Genomic DNA, 15,137 nt, shown 5'->3' on the forward strand with positions numbered 1-15,137 from the left:
CAAATAACAATGGACAGATGCAGGTGCAAGGATGGATGATCGCTTATAAAAAGGGACAAAACTAATGTAAAGAGAAACATTTGATCAGAGATGATACGTCTTCAACATGATTCACTAATAGTCGCTGTGATAACATCTTACTAATTATTCATGAATATCACAGTGATGGTCACCAGGAGCTGAGCTGCATTCAAGAAGTGTCCGACTATTGTACCATGACCACACAAAGTACCAGCACTGCAGCTGCTGTCAGAGGACGACGAATCCCCAGCAGCTTCATAGTGAGCGTCTTCTGCTCTCTGTTATCCGTATTACTCCAGCCATACATAAGAGACACAGACCTGCTACATCCGGACACGGCACCTCCTGGATTGCTAGATCCTTCCACAACGGACGACTCCACTTATTCTGGTTCTCATGCACTGGAAATCCATATGAGAAGTAAGGATCCTGGAAACCGGAGCTCTAAGAAGACAGAAAAAACTGTCGTCATTAAAGGGAACTGCTCAGTCCAGGGGCCACACTACAAAACAACTTACAGGACCACATGTTTTTACCACCTGACTTTCAGAACGGTGTCTACTGACTTACCCCCACCCCCAACCAAATACATTACTGATCCTGAGTTACCTCCTGTATTATCCTCCAGAGCTGCACTCACTATTCTGCTGGTGCAGTCACTGTGTACATACATTACATTACTGATCATGAGTTACCTCCTGTATTATCCTCCAGAGCTGCACTCACTATTCTGCTGGTGCAGTCACTGTGTACATACATTACATTACTGATCCTGAATTACCTCCTGTATTATACTCCAGAGCTGCACTCACTATTCTGCTGGTGCAGTCACTGTGTACATACATTACATTACTGATCCTGAGTTACATCCTGTATTATACTCCAGAGCTGCACTCACTATTCTGCTGGTGCAGTCACTGTGTACATACATTACATTACTGATCCTGAGTTACATCCTGTATTATACTCCAGAGCTGCACTCTCTATTCTGCTGGTGCAGTCACTGTGTACATACATTACATTACTGATCCTGAGTTACATCCTGTATTATACTCCAGAGCTGCACTCTCTATTCTGCTGGTGCAGTCACTGTGTACATACATTACATTACTGATCCTGAGTTACATCCTGTATTATACTCCAGAGCTGCACTCACTATTCTGCTGGTGCAGTCACTGTGTACATACATTACATTACTGATCCTGAGTTACATCCTGTATTATACTCCAGAGCTGCACTCACTATTCTGCTGGTGCAGTCACTGTGTACATACATTACATTACTGATCCTGAGTTACATCCTGTATTATACCCCAGAGCTGCACTCACTATTCTGCTGGTGCAGTCACTGTGTACATACATTACATTACTGATCCTGAGTTACATCCTGTATTATACCCCAGAGCTGCACTCACTATTCTGCTGGTGCAGTCACTGTGTACATACATTACATTACTGATCCTGAGTTACCTCATGTATTATACTCCAGAGCTGCACTCACTATTCTGCTGGTGCCGTCACTGAGTACATACATTACATTACTGATCCTGAGTTACCTCCTGTATTATCCTCCAGAGCTGCACTCACTATTCTGCTGGTGCAGTCACTGTGTACATACATTACATTACTGATCCTGAGTTACCTCCTGTATTATACTCCAGAGCTGCACTCACTATTCTGCTGGTGCAGTCACTGTGTACATACATTACATTACTGATCCTGAGTTACATCCTGTATTATACTCCAGAGCTGCCCTCACTATTCTGTTGGTGCAGTCACTGTGTACATACATTACATTACTGATCCTGAGTTACATCCTGTATTATACCCCAGAGCTGCACTCACTATTCTGCTGGTGCAGTCACTGTGTACATACATTACATTACTGATCCTGAGTTACCTCATGTATTATACTCCAGAGCTGCACTCACTATTCTGCTGGTGCCGTCACTGAGTACATACATTACATTACTGATCCTGAGTTACCTCCTGTATTATCCTCCAGAGCTGCACTCACTATTCTGCTGGTGCAGTCACTGTGTACATACATTACATTACTGATCCTGAGTTACCTCCTGTATTATACTCCAGAGCTGCACTCACTATTCTGCTGGTGCAGTCACTGTGTACATACATTACATTACTGATCCTGAGTTACATCCTGTATTATACCCCAGAGCTGCACTCACTATTCTGCTGGTGCAGTCACTGTGTACATACATTACATTACTGATCCTGAGTTACCTCCTGTATTATACTCCAGAGCTGCACTCACTATTCTGCTGGTGCAGTCACTGTGTACATACATTACATTACTGATCCTGAGTTACATCCTGTATTATACTCCAGAGCTGCACTCACTATTCTGCTGGTGCAGTCACTGTGTACATGCATTACATTACTGATCCTGAGTTACATCCTGTATTATACTCCAGAGCTGCACTCACTATTCTGCTGGTGCAGTCACTGTGTACATACATTACATTACTGATCCTGAGTTACCTCATGTATTATACTCCAGAGCTGCACTCACTATTCTGCTGGTGCCGTCACTGAGTACATACATTACATTACTGATCCTGAGTTACCTCCTGTATTATCCTCCAGAGCTGCACTCACTATTCTGCTGGTGCAGTCACTGTGTACATACATTACATTACTGATCCTGAGTTACCTCCTGTATTATACTCCAGAGCTGCACTCACTATTCTGCTGGTGCAGTCACTGTGTACATACATTACATTACTGATCCTGAGTTACATCCTGTATTATACTCCAGAGCTGCCCTCACTATTCTGTTGGTGCAGTCACTGTGTACATACATTACATTACTGATCCTGAGTTACATCCTGTATTATACCCCAGAGCTGCACTCACTATTCTGCTGGTGCAGTCACTGTGTACATACATTACATTACTGATCCTGAGTTACCTCATGTATTATACTCCAGAGCTGCACTCACTATTCTGCTGGTGCCGTCACTGAGTACATACATTACATTACTGATCCTGAGTTACCTCCTGTATTATCCTCCAGAGCTGCACTCACTATTCTGCTGGTGCAGTCACTGTGTACATACATTACATTACTGATCCTGAGTTACCTCCTGTATTATACTCCAGAGCTGCACTCACTATTCTGCTGGTGCAGTCACTGTGTACATACATTACATTACTGATCCTGAGTTACATCCTGTATTATACCCCAGAGCTGCACTCACTATTCTGCTGGTGCAGTCACTGTGTACATACATTACATTACTGATCCTGAGTTACCTCCTGTATTATACTCCAGAGCTGCACTCACTATTCTGCTGGTGCAGTCACTGTGTACATACATTACATTACTGATCCTGAGTTACATCCTGTATTATACTCCAGAGCTGCACTCACTATTCTGCTGGTGCAGTCACTGTGTACATGCATTACATTACTGATCCTGAGTTACATCCTGTATTATACTCCAGAGCTGCACTCACTATTCTGCTGGTGCAGTCACTGTGTACATACATTACATTACTGATCCTGAGTTACATCCTGTATTATACCCCAGAGCTGCACTCACTATTCTGCTGGTGCAGTCACTGTGTACATACATTACATTACTGATCCTGAGTTACCTCATGTATTATACTCCAGAGCTGCACTCACTATTCTGCTGGTGCCGTCACTGAGTACATACATTACATTACTGATCCTGAGTTACCTCCTGTATTATCCTCCAGAGCTGCACTCACTATTCTGCTGGTGCAGTCACTGTGTACATACATTACATTACTGATCCTGAGTTACATCCTGTATTATACTCCAGAGCTGCACTCACTATTCTGCTGGTGCAGTCACTGTGTACATACATTACATTACTGATCCTGAGTTACCTCCTGTATTATACTCCAGAGCTGCACTCACTATTCTGCTGGTGCAGTCACTGTGTACATACATTACATTACTGATCCTGAGTTACATCCTGTATTATACCCCAGAGCTGCACTCACTATTCTGCTGGTGCAGTCACTGAGTACATACATTACATTACTGATCCTGAGTTACCTCCTGTATTATCCTCCAGAGCTGCACTCACTATTCTGCTGATGCAGTCACTGTGTACATACATTACATTACTGATCCTGAGTTACCTCCTGTATTATACTCCAGAGCTGCACTCACTATTCTGCTGGTGCAGTCACTGTGTACATACATTACATTACTGATCCTGAGTTACCTCCTGTATTATACTCCAGAGCTGCACTCACTATTCTGCTGGTGCAGTCACTGTGTACATACATTACATTACTGATCCTGAGTTACCTCCTGTATTATACTCCAGAGCTGCACTCACTATTCTGCTGGTACAGTCACTGTGTACATACATTACATTACTGATTCTGAGTTACCTCCTGTATTATACTCCAGAGCTGCACTCACTATTCTGCTGGTGCAGTCACTGTGTACATACATTACATTACTGATCCTGAGTTACATTCTGTATTATACTCCAGAGCTGCACTCACTATTCTACTGGTGCAGTCACTGTGTACATACATTACTGATCCTGAGTTACCTCCTGTATTATACCCCAGAGCTGCACTCACTATTCTGCTGGTGCAGTCACTGTGTGCATACATTACATTACTGATCCTGAGTTACATCCTGTATTATCCTCCAGAGCTGCACTCACTATTCTGCTGGTGCAGTCACTGTGCACATACGTTACATTACTGATCCTGAGTTACATCCTGTATTATACCCCAGAGCTGCACTCACTATTCTGCTGGTGCAGTCACTGTGTACATACATTACATTACTGATCCTGAGTTACATCCTGTATTATCCTCCAGAGCTGCACTCACTATTCTGCTGGTGCAGTCACTGTGCACATGCATTACATTACTGATCCTGAGTTACATCCTGTATTATACTCCAGAGCTGCACTCACTATTCTGCTGGTGCAGTCACTGTGTACATACATTACATTACTGATCCTGAGTTACCTCCTGTATTATACTCCAGAGCTGCACTCACTATTCTGCTGGTGCAGTCACTGTGCACATACATTACATTAATGATCCTGAGTTACATCCTGTATTATACCCCAGAGCTGCACTCACTATTCTGCTGGTGCAGTCACTGTGTACATACATTACATTACTGATCCTGAGTTACCTCCAGTATTATACTCCAGAGCTGCACTCACTATTCTGCTGGTGCAGTCACTGTGTACATACATTACTGATCCTGAGTTACATCCTGTATTATACTCCAGAGCTGCACTCACTATTCTGCTGGTGCAGTCACTGTGTACATACATTACATTACTGATCCTGAGTTACATCCTGTATTATACTCCAGAGCTGCACTCACTATTCTGCTGGTGCAGTCACTGTGTACATACATTACATTACTGATCCTGATTTACCTCCTGTATTATACTCCAGAGCTGCACTCACTATTCTGCTGGTGCAGTCACTGTGTACATACATTACATTACTGATCCTGAGTTACATCCTGTATTATACTCCAGAGCTGTACTCACTATTCTGCTGGAGCAGTCACTGTGTACATACATTACATTACTGATCCTGAGTTACATCCTGTATTATCCTCCAGAGCTGCACTCACTATTCTGCTGGTGCAGTCACTGTGCTCATACATTACATTCCTGATCCTGAGTTACATCCTGTATTATACCCCAGAGCTGCACTCACTATTCTGCTGGTGCAGTCACTGTGCACATACATTACATTACTGATCCTGAGTTACCTCCTGTATTATACTCCAGAGCTGCACTCACTATTCTGCTGGTGCAGTCACTGTGTACATACATTACATTACTGATCCTGAGTTACATCCTGTATTATACTCCAGAGCTGCACTCACTATTCTGCTGGTGCAGTCACTGTGCACATACATTACATTACTGATCCTGAGTTACATCCTGTATTATACCCCAGAGCTGCACTCACTATTCTGCTGGTGCAGTCACTGTGCACATACATTACATTACTGATCCTGAGTTACATCCTGTATTATCCTCCAGAGCTGCACTCACTATTCTGCTGGTGCAGTCACTGTGTACATACATTACATTACTGATCCTGAGTTACATCCTGTATTATACCCCAGAGCTGCACTCACTATTCTGCTGGTGCAGTCACTGTGCACATACATTACATTACTGATCCTGAGTTACATCCTGTATTATCCTCCAGAGCTGCACTCACTATTCTGCTGGTGCAGTCACTGTGCACATACATTACATTACTGATCCTGAGTTACATCCTGTATTATCCTCCAGAGCTGCACTCACTATTCTGCTGGTGCAGTCACTGTGTACATACATTACATTACTGATCCTGAGTTACATCCTGTATTATACCCCAGAGCTGCACTCACTATTCTGCTGGTGCAGTCACTGTGTACATACATTACATTACTGATCCTGAGTTACATCCTGTATTATCCTCCAGAGCTGCACTCACTATTCTGCTGGTGCAGTCACTGTGTAAATACATTACATTACTGATCCTGAGTTACATCCTGTATTATACTCCAGAGCTGCACTCACTATTCTGCTGGTGCAGTCACTGTGTACATACATTACATTACTGATCCTGAGTTACCTCCTGTATTATACTCCAGAGCTGCACTCACTATTCTGCTGGTGCAGTCACTGTGCACATACATTACATTACTGATCCTGAGTTACATCCTGTATTATACTCCAGAGCTGCACTCACTATTCTGCTGGTGCAGTCACTGTGTACATACATTACATTACTGATCCTGAGTTACATCCTGTATTATACCCCAGAGCTGCACTCACTATTCTGCTGGTGCAATCACTGTGTACATACATTACATTACTGATCCTGAGTTACATCCTGTATTATACCCCAGAGCTGCACTCACTATTCTGCTGGTGCAATCACTGTGTACATACATTACATTACTGATCCTGAGTTACATCCTGTATTATACCCCAGAGCTGCACTCACTATTCTGCTGGTGCAATCACTGTGTACATACATTACATTACTGATCCTGAGTTACATCCTGTATTATACTCCAGAGCTGCACTCACTATTCTGCTGGTGCAGTCACTGTGTACATACATTACATTACTGATCCTGAGTTACATCCTGTATTATACCCCAGAGCTGCACTCACTATTCTGCTGGTGCAGTCACTGTGTACACACATTACATTACTGATCATGAGTTACATCCTGTATTATACTCCAGAGCTGCACTCACTATTCTGCTGGTGCAGTCACTATGTACATACATTACATTACTGATCCTGAGTTACCTCCTGTATTATCCTCCAGAGCTGCACTCACTATTCTGCTGGTGCAGTCACTGTGTACATACATTACATTACTGATCCTGAGTTACCTCCTGTATTATACTCCAGAGCTGCACTCACTATTCTGCTGGTGCAGTCACTGTGTACATACATTACATTACTGATCCTGAGTTACATCCTGTATTATACCCCAGAGCTGCACTCACTATTCTGCTGGTGCAGTCACTGTGTACATACATTACATTACTGATCCTGAGTTACCTCCTGTATTATACTCCAGAGCTGCACTCACTATTCTGCTGGTGCAGTCACTGTGTACATACATTACATTACTGATCCTGAGTTACATCCTGTATTATACTCCAGAGCTGCACTCACTATTCTGCTGGTGCAGTCACTGTGTACATGCATTACATTACTGATCCTGAGTTACATCCTGTATTATACTCCAGAGCTGCACTCACTATTCTGCTGGTGCAGTCACTGTGTACATACATTACATTACTGATCCTGAGTTACATCCTGTATTATACCCCAGAGCTGCACTCACTATTCTGCTGGTGCAGTCACTGTGTACATACATTACATTACTGATCCTGAGTTACCTCATGTATTATACTCCAGAGCTGCACTCACTATTCTGCTGGTGCCGTCACTGAGTACATACATTACATTACTGATCCTGAGTTACCTCCTGTATTATCCTCCAGAGCTGCACTCACTATTCTGCTGGTGCAGTCACTGTGTACATACATTACATTACTGATCCTGAGTTACATCCTGTATTATACTCCAGAGCTGCACTCACTATTCTGCTGGTGCAGTCACTGTGTACATACATTACATTACTGATCCTGAGTTACCTCCTGTATTATACTCCAGAGCTGCACTCACTATTCTGCTGGTGCAGTCACTGTGTACATACATTACATTACTGATCCTGAGTTACATCCTGTATTATACCCCAGAGCTGCACTCACTATTCTGCTGGTGCAGTCACTGAGTACATACATTACATTACTGATCCTGAGTTACCTCCTGTATTATCCTCCAGAGCTGCACTCACTATTCTGCTGATGCAGTCACTGTGTACATACATTACATTACTGATCCTGAGTTACCTCCTGTATTATACTCCAGAGCTGCACTCACTATTCTGCTGGTGCAGTCACTGTGTACATACATTACATTACTGATCCTGAGTTACCTCCTGTATTATACTCCAGAGCTGCACTCACTATTCTGCTGGTGCAGTCACTGTGTACATACATTACATTACTGATCCTGAGTTACCTCCTGTATTATACTCCAGAGCTGCACTCACTATTCTGCTGGTACAGTCACTGTGTACATACATTACATTACTGATTCTGAGTTACCTCCTGTATTATACTCCAGAGCTGCACTCACTATTCTGCTGGTGCAGTCACTGTGTACATACATTACATTACTGATCCTGAGTTACATTCTGTATTATACTCCAGAGCTGCACTCACTATTCTACTGGTGCAGTCACTGTGTACATACATTACTGATCCTGAGTTACCTCCTGTATTATACCCCAGAGCTGCACTCACTATTCTGCTGGTGCAGTCACTGTGTGCATACATTACATTACTGATCCTGAGTTACATCCTGTATTATCCTCCAGAGCTGCACTCACTATTCTGCTGGTGCAGTCACTGTGCACATACGTTACATTACTGATCCTGAGTTACATCCTGTATTATACCCCAGAGCTGCACTCACTATTCTGCTGGTGCAGTCACTGTGTACATACATTACATTACTGATCCTGAGTTACATCCTGTATTATCCTCCAGAGCTGCACTCACTATTCTGCTGGTGCAGTCACTGTGCACATGCATTACATTACTGATCCTGAGTTACATCCTGTATTATACTCCAGAGCTGCACTCACTATTCTGCTGGTGCAGTCACTGTGTACATACATTACATTACTGATCCTGAGTTACCTCCTGTATTATACTCCAGAGCTGCACTCACTATTCTGCTGGTGCAGTCACTGTGCACATACATTACATTAATGATCCTGAGTTACATCCTGTATTATACCCCAGAGCTGCACTCACTATTCTGCTGGTGCAGTCACTGTGTACATACATTACATTACTGATCCTGAGTTACCTCCAGTATTATACTCCAGAGCTGCACTCACTATTCTGCTGGTGCAGTCACTGTGTACATACATTACTGATCCTGAGTTACATCCTGTATTATACTCCAGAGCTGCACTCACTATTCTGCTGGTGCAGTCACTGTGTACATACATTACATTACTGATCCTGAGTTACATCCTGTATTATACTCCAGAGCTGCACTCACTATTCTGCTGGTGCAGTCACTGTGTACATACATTACATTACTGATCCTGATTTACCTCCTGTATTATACTCCAGAGCTGCACTCACTATTCTGCTGGTGCAGTCACTGTGTACATACATTACATTACTGATCCTGAGTTACATCCTGTATTATACTCCAGAGCTGTACTCACTATTCTGCTGGAGCAGTCACTGTGTACATACATTACATTACTGATCCTGAGTTACATCCTGTATTATCCTCCAGAGCTGCACTCACTATTCTGCTGGTGCAGTCACTGTGCTCATACATTACATTACTGATCCTGAGTTACATCCTGTATTATACCCCAGAGCTGCACTCACTATTCTGCTGGTGCAGTCACTGTGCACATACATTACATTACTGATCCTGAGTTACCTCCTGTATTATACTCCAGAGCTGCACTCACTATTCTGCTGGTGCAGTCACTGTGTACATACATTACATTACTGATCCTGAGTTACATCCTGTATTATACTCCAGAGCTGCACTCACTATTCTGCTGGTGCAGTCACTGTGCACATACATTACATTACTGATCCTGAGTTACATCCTGTATTATACCCCAGAGCTGCACTCACTATTCTGCTGGTGCAATCACTGTGTACATACATTACATTACTGATCCTGAGTTACATCCTGTATTATACCCCAGAGCTGCACTCACTATTCTGCTGGTGCAATCACTGTGTACATACATTACATTACTGATCCTGAGTTACATCCTGTATTATACTCCAGAGCTGCACTCACTATTCTGCTGGTGCAGTCACTGTGTACATACATTACATTACTGATCCTGAGTTACATCCTGTATTATACCCCAGAGCTGCACTCACTATTCTGCTGGTGCAGTCACTGTGTACACACATTACATTACTGATCATGAGTTACATCCTGTATTATACTCCAGAGCTGCACTCACTATTCTGCTGGTGCAGTCACTGTGTACATACATTACATTACTGATCCTGAGTTACATCCTGTATTATACCCCAGAGCTGCACTCACTATTCTGCTGGTGCAATCACTGTGTACATACATTACATTACTGATCCTGAGTTACATCCTGTATTATACCCCAGAGCTGCACTCACTATTCTGCTGGTGCAATCACTGTGTACATACATTACATTACTGATCCTGAGTTACATCCTGTATTATACCCCAGAGCTTCACTCACTATTCTGCTGGTGCAGACACTGTGTACATACATTACATTACTGATCCTGAGTTACATCCTGTATTATACTCCAGAGCTGCACTCACTATTCTGCTGGTGCAGTCACTGTGTACATACATTACATTACTGATCCTGAGTTACATCCTGTATTATACCCCAGAGCTGCACTCACTATTCTGCTGGTGCAATCACTGTGTACATACATTACATTACTGATCCTGAGTTACATCCTGTATTATACCCCAGAGCTGCACTCACTATTCTGCTGGTGCAATCACTGTGTACATACATTACATTACTGATCCTGAGTTACATCCTGTATTATACCCCAGAGCTGCACTCACTATTCTGCTGGTGCAATCACTGTGTACATACATTACATTACTGATCCTGAGTTACATCCTGTATTATACTCCAGAGCTGCACTCACTATTCTGCTGGTGCAGTCACTGTGTACATACATTACATTACTGATCCTGAGTTACATCCTGTATTATACCCCAGAGCTGCACTCACTATTCTGCTGGTGCAGTCACTGTGTACATACATTACATTACTGCTCCTGAGTTACATCCTGTATTATACTCCAGAGCTGCACTCACTATTCTGCTGGTGCAGTCACTGTGTACATACATTACATTACTGATCCTGAGTTACATCCTGTATTATACCCCAGAGCTGCACTCACTATTCTGCTGGTGCAATCACTGTGTACATACATTACATTACTGATCCTGAGTTACATCCTGTATTATACTCCAGAGCTGCACTCACTATTCTGCTGGTGCAGTCACTGTGTACATAGATTGTGTTGCAGGACTATGAATGTCTCTGGGTCCGCTATGAAGTCCTCGGCTGCGGGAGCAGCTGTGACCACACTGGGTGCAGTCTTCTCCATCACACTTGCGGTTAGCCGCCGGTGAGCAGCAATGAAACTTTCATCAGCACAGAACAAATCGAACAACACGAGAGACGCGGCGGCTTCCTGTTGTGCTGCAGGTGCAGATATCTGATCCGCACTTTATTTGCCTGAAAAATGTAAAGATTCTGCAGGTTACTGTAATATAGGTCAGAGCGAGCGGCAGGAAACAGTCAGTAGATTTCTATACAATAAATGACTGTTAGAGCGGTGAAGCTTTTGGGCCTGCCCCATCCCACCTCTAATGTATGCGATTGTATTACGCTCTGTGGGGTGAATATATTATATATCAGGTCAGCGTTGGTACACTGAGCTGTGGAGGGCTGGCGGGGTCTTCATGCCGTGTATAAGACTTGGGAAGGAATGGACACCCACAGCCTCATGGAGGATTGCAAAGTGTAAATTGCATATAACTGTAGCAAAGAGTCAGCTGTTAGAAGAAGAATTAGTCTGTGGATCTGAACATGTGCATCTCCTGCATAACAGGATCTCCAGAATAACAGGGGCCGGGGTGCACATGCTCAGCCATTCCCCCATTTTAATGGCAATCAAGAGCCTTGGGATGGGTTTGGGTCCCAGCAGTTAGACTCCTGTACAGAAGATATACCGCATGGGTTTTTTTTTGCCTTCCCCTGGATCAACGCTGCGGAATAGCTGCAGTTCACAAGAAATAGGCTGAACTGGATGGACGCTTGTCTTTTTTCGGCCTTATAAACTATGTAACTATGTAAAAGATTGGGCAAGCAAACTATTAGGACTACAACAGGTGCCTGTCAGCTACAGTACAATCGGGTATACAGGTGCATGACATCCAGTGCCAAACTGTGGACTCAATGTGCCGCCTGACGAAGGGTCTAAACGAATACTAACACTTATACGAAGTAATTATATTGCACTTGATGTGGTGTGAACGGCATGGGAGAAAATAAATAATACAATTGCAGAAGCATATTCTGTGCGGCTCCTCGAAGACCCTCGATAATACAAGTTATAGATCTCTCAGGGTAGCAAAGTGGTCTGCTCCCCTGGAACAAGCCCCCTGTCCTTTCCCTTCAAGGATTGTGCAAAACAAGTATGTTTGAAAAAGAAAAAGCTGGAAACTCCATAGAATTGGAAACTTGATATTAATTCCATTAAAAAGTAGGAAGGCAGAAGAAGTAAATGTTTTTTTTTTGGGTTTTAGGTTTGAAGCTCGTCCAGTCGGGCAGGACAAGACTCCAATTAAGACCCCAATGGTGGGATAGCGGCGTCATTACCAGGTGCAGATCTGTAACCGCACATAGAAGCCATAAAGACGGCAGAGCGAGGAGAACTCACAGCGACTTCAGATATTACTGAGATCAGGAACAGATACAGCACCGAAAGAGAAACGAATGGCAGCGTCCGGAAACCTGCAGTCATTCACCGATAACACCGAGGAATACTATGTAATATCTGGGGCAAATGCCTGGCATGTGAATGGTTAATGACCGAGCAGAGCCGTACATTATACAGAAGCTCCGTAGCTGTCATGATCCATCTAATGTGCAGCAGATCACTGATAAATCGTCACATCTGCACTCACTGTAGTGGAGCAAGGAAAGTGGCAGCTCCAGCAGTGTGGAGCCAAGTGTCAACAGACATCACCTTCATCACCACTGGAACCTATTCCCCGGGCTGAGAGAATGCACAAGGCAACGTCACAGCACAGGGATAAGGCACACAGCAATGTCACAGCACAGGAATAAGGCTCACAGCAACGTCACAGCACAGGAATAAGGCCCACAGCAACATCACAGCAAAGGCATAAGGCCCACAGTAATGTCACAGCAAGGGCATAAGGCAAACAGCAACGTCACAGCAAAGGAATAAGGCACACAGCAACGTCACAGCACAGGAATAAGGCACACAGCAATGTCACAGCACAGGGATAAGGCACACAGCAACGTCACAGCACAGGAATAAGGCACACAGCAACGTCACAGCAATGGCATAAGGCACACAGCAAAGTCACAGAAATGGCATAAGGCACACAGCAAAGTCACAGCAAAGGCATAAGGCACACAGCAATGTCACAGCACAGGGATAAGGCACACAGCAACATCACAGCACAGGGATAAGGTACACAGCAACGTCACAGCACAGGAATAAGGCACACAGCAACGTCACAGCACAGGAATGAGGCCCACAGCAACATCACAGCAAAGGCATAAGGCTCACAGTAATGTCACAGCAAGGGCATAAGGCAAACAGCAACATCACAGCAAAGGAATAAGGCACACAGCAACATCACAGCACAGGAATAAGGCACACAGCAATGTCACAGCACGGGAATAAGGCCCACAGCAACATCACAGCAAAGGAATAAGGCACACAGCAACGTCACAGCACAGGGATAAGGCACAGAGCAACGTCACAGCACAGGGATAAGGCACACAGCAACGTCAAAGCACAGGGATAAGGCACAGAGCAACGTCACAGCAAAGGCATAAGGCACACAGCAACGTCACAGCACAGGGATAAGGCACAGAGCAACGTCACAGCACAGGGATAAGGCACACAGCAACATCACAGCACAGGGATAAGGCACACAGCAACGTCACAGCACAGGAATAAGGCACACAGCAACGTCACAGCACAGGGATAAGGCACACAGCAACATCACAGCACAGGGATAAGGCACACAGCAACGTCACAGCACAGGGATAAGGCACACAGCAACGTCACAGCACAGGAATAAGGCACACAGCAACGTCACAGCAATGGAATAAGGCACACAGCAAAGTCACAGAAATGGCATAAGGCACACAGCAAAGTCACAGCAAAGGCATAAGGCACACAGCAATGTCACAGCACAGGGATAAGGCACACAGCAACATCACAGCACAGGGATAAGGTACACAGCAACGTCACAGCACAGGAATAAGGCACACAGCAACGTCACAGCACAGGAATGAGGCCCACAGCAACATCACAGCAAAGGCATAAGGCTCACAGTAATGTCACAGCAAGGGCATAAGGCAAACAGCAACATCACAGCAAAGGAATAAGGCACACAGCAACGTCACAGCACAGGGATAAGGCACAGAGCAACGTCACAGCACAGGGATAAGGCACACAGCAACGTCAAAGCACAGGGATAAGGCACAGAGCAACGTCACAGCAAAGGCATAAGGCACACAGCAACGTCACAGCACAGGGATAAGGCACAGAGCAACGTCACAGCACAGGGATAAGGCACACAGCAACATCACAGCACAGGGATAAGGCACACAGCAACGTCACAGCACAGGAATAAGGCACACAGCAACGTCACAGCACAGGGATAAGGCACACAGCAACATCACAGCACAGGGATAAGGCA

The 15,137-nt window shown here is 44.3% G+C and overlaps 1 protein-coding gene across 2 annotated transcripts in view; it reads right to left on the minus strand.

The window, feature by feature from the left end:
* Positions 1–15,137, minus strand: part of ETS1 (ETS proto-oncogene 1, transcription factor) — a 273,539-nt gene that overhangs the window by 232,861 nt on the left and 25,541 nt on the right. For both annotated transcript variants that reach the window (XM_073657429.1, XM_073657430.1), the window contains exon 3: positions 342–465. In XM_073657429.1, the coding sequence (XP_073513530.1) occupies positions 342–465 (124 nt within the window). The remainder of the gene's footprint in view (positions 1–341; positions 466–15,137) is intronic.

Source organism: Phyllobates terribilis, unplaced genomic scaffold (genome assembly GCF_046119375.1).
Source record: "Phyllobates terribilis strain yellow unplaced genomic scaffold, ASM4611937v1 Scaffold_12__6_contigs__length_324123572, whole genome shotgun sequence".
Taxonomy (NCBI): Eukaryota; Metazoa; Chordata; class Amphibia; order Anura; family Dendrobatidae; genus Phyllobates; species Phyllobates terribilis.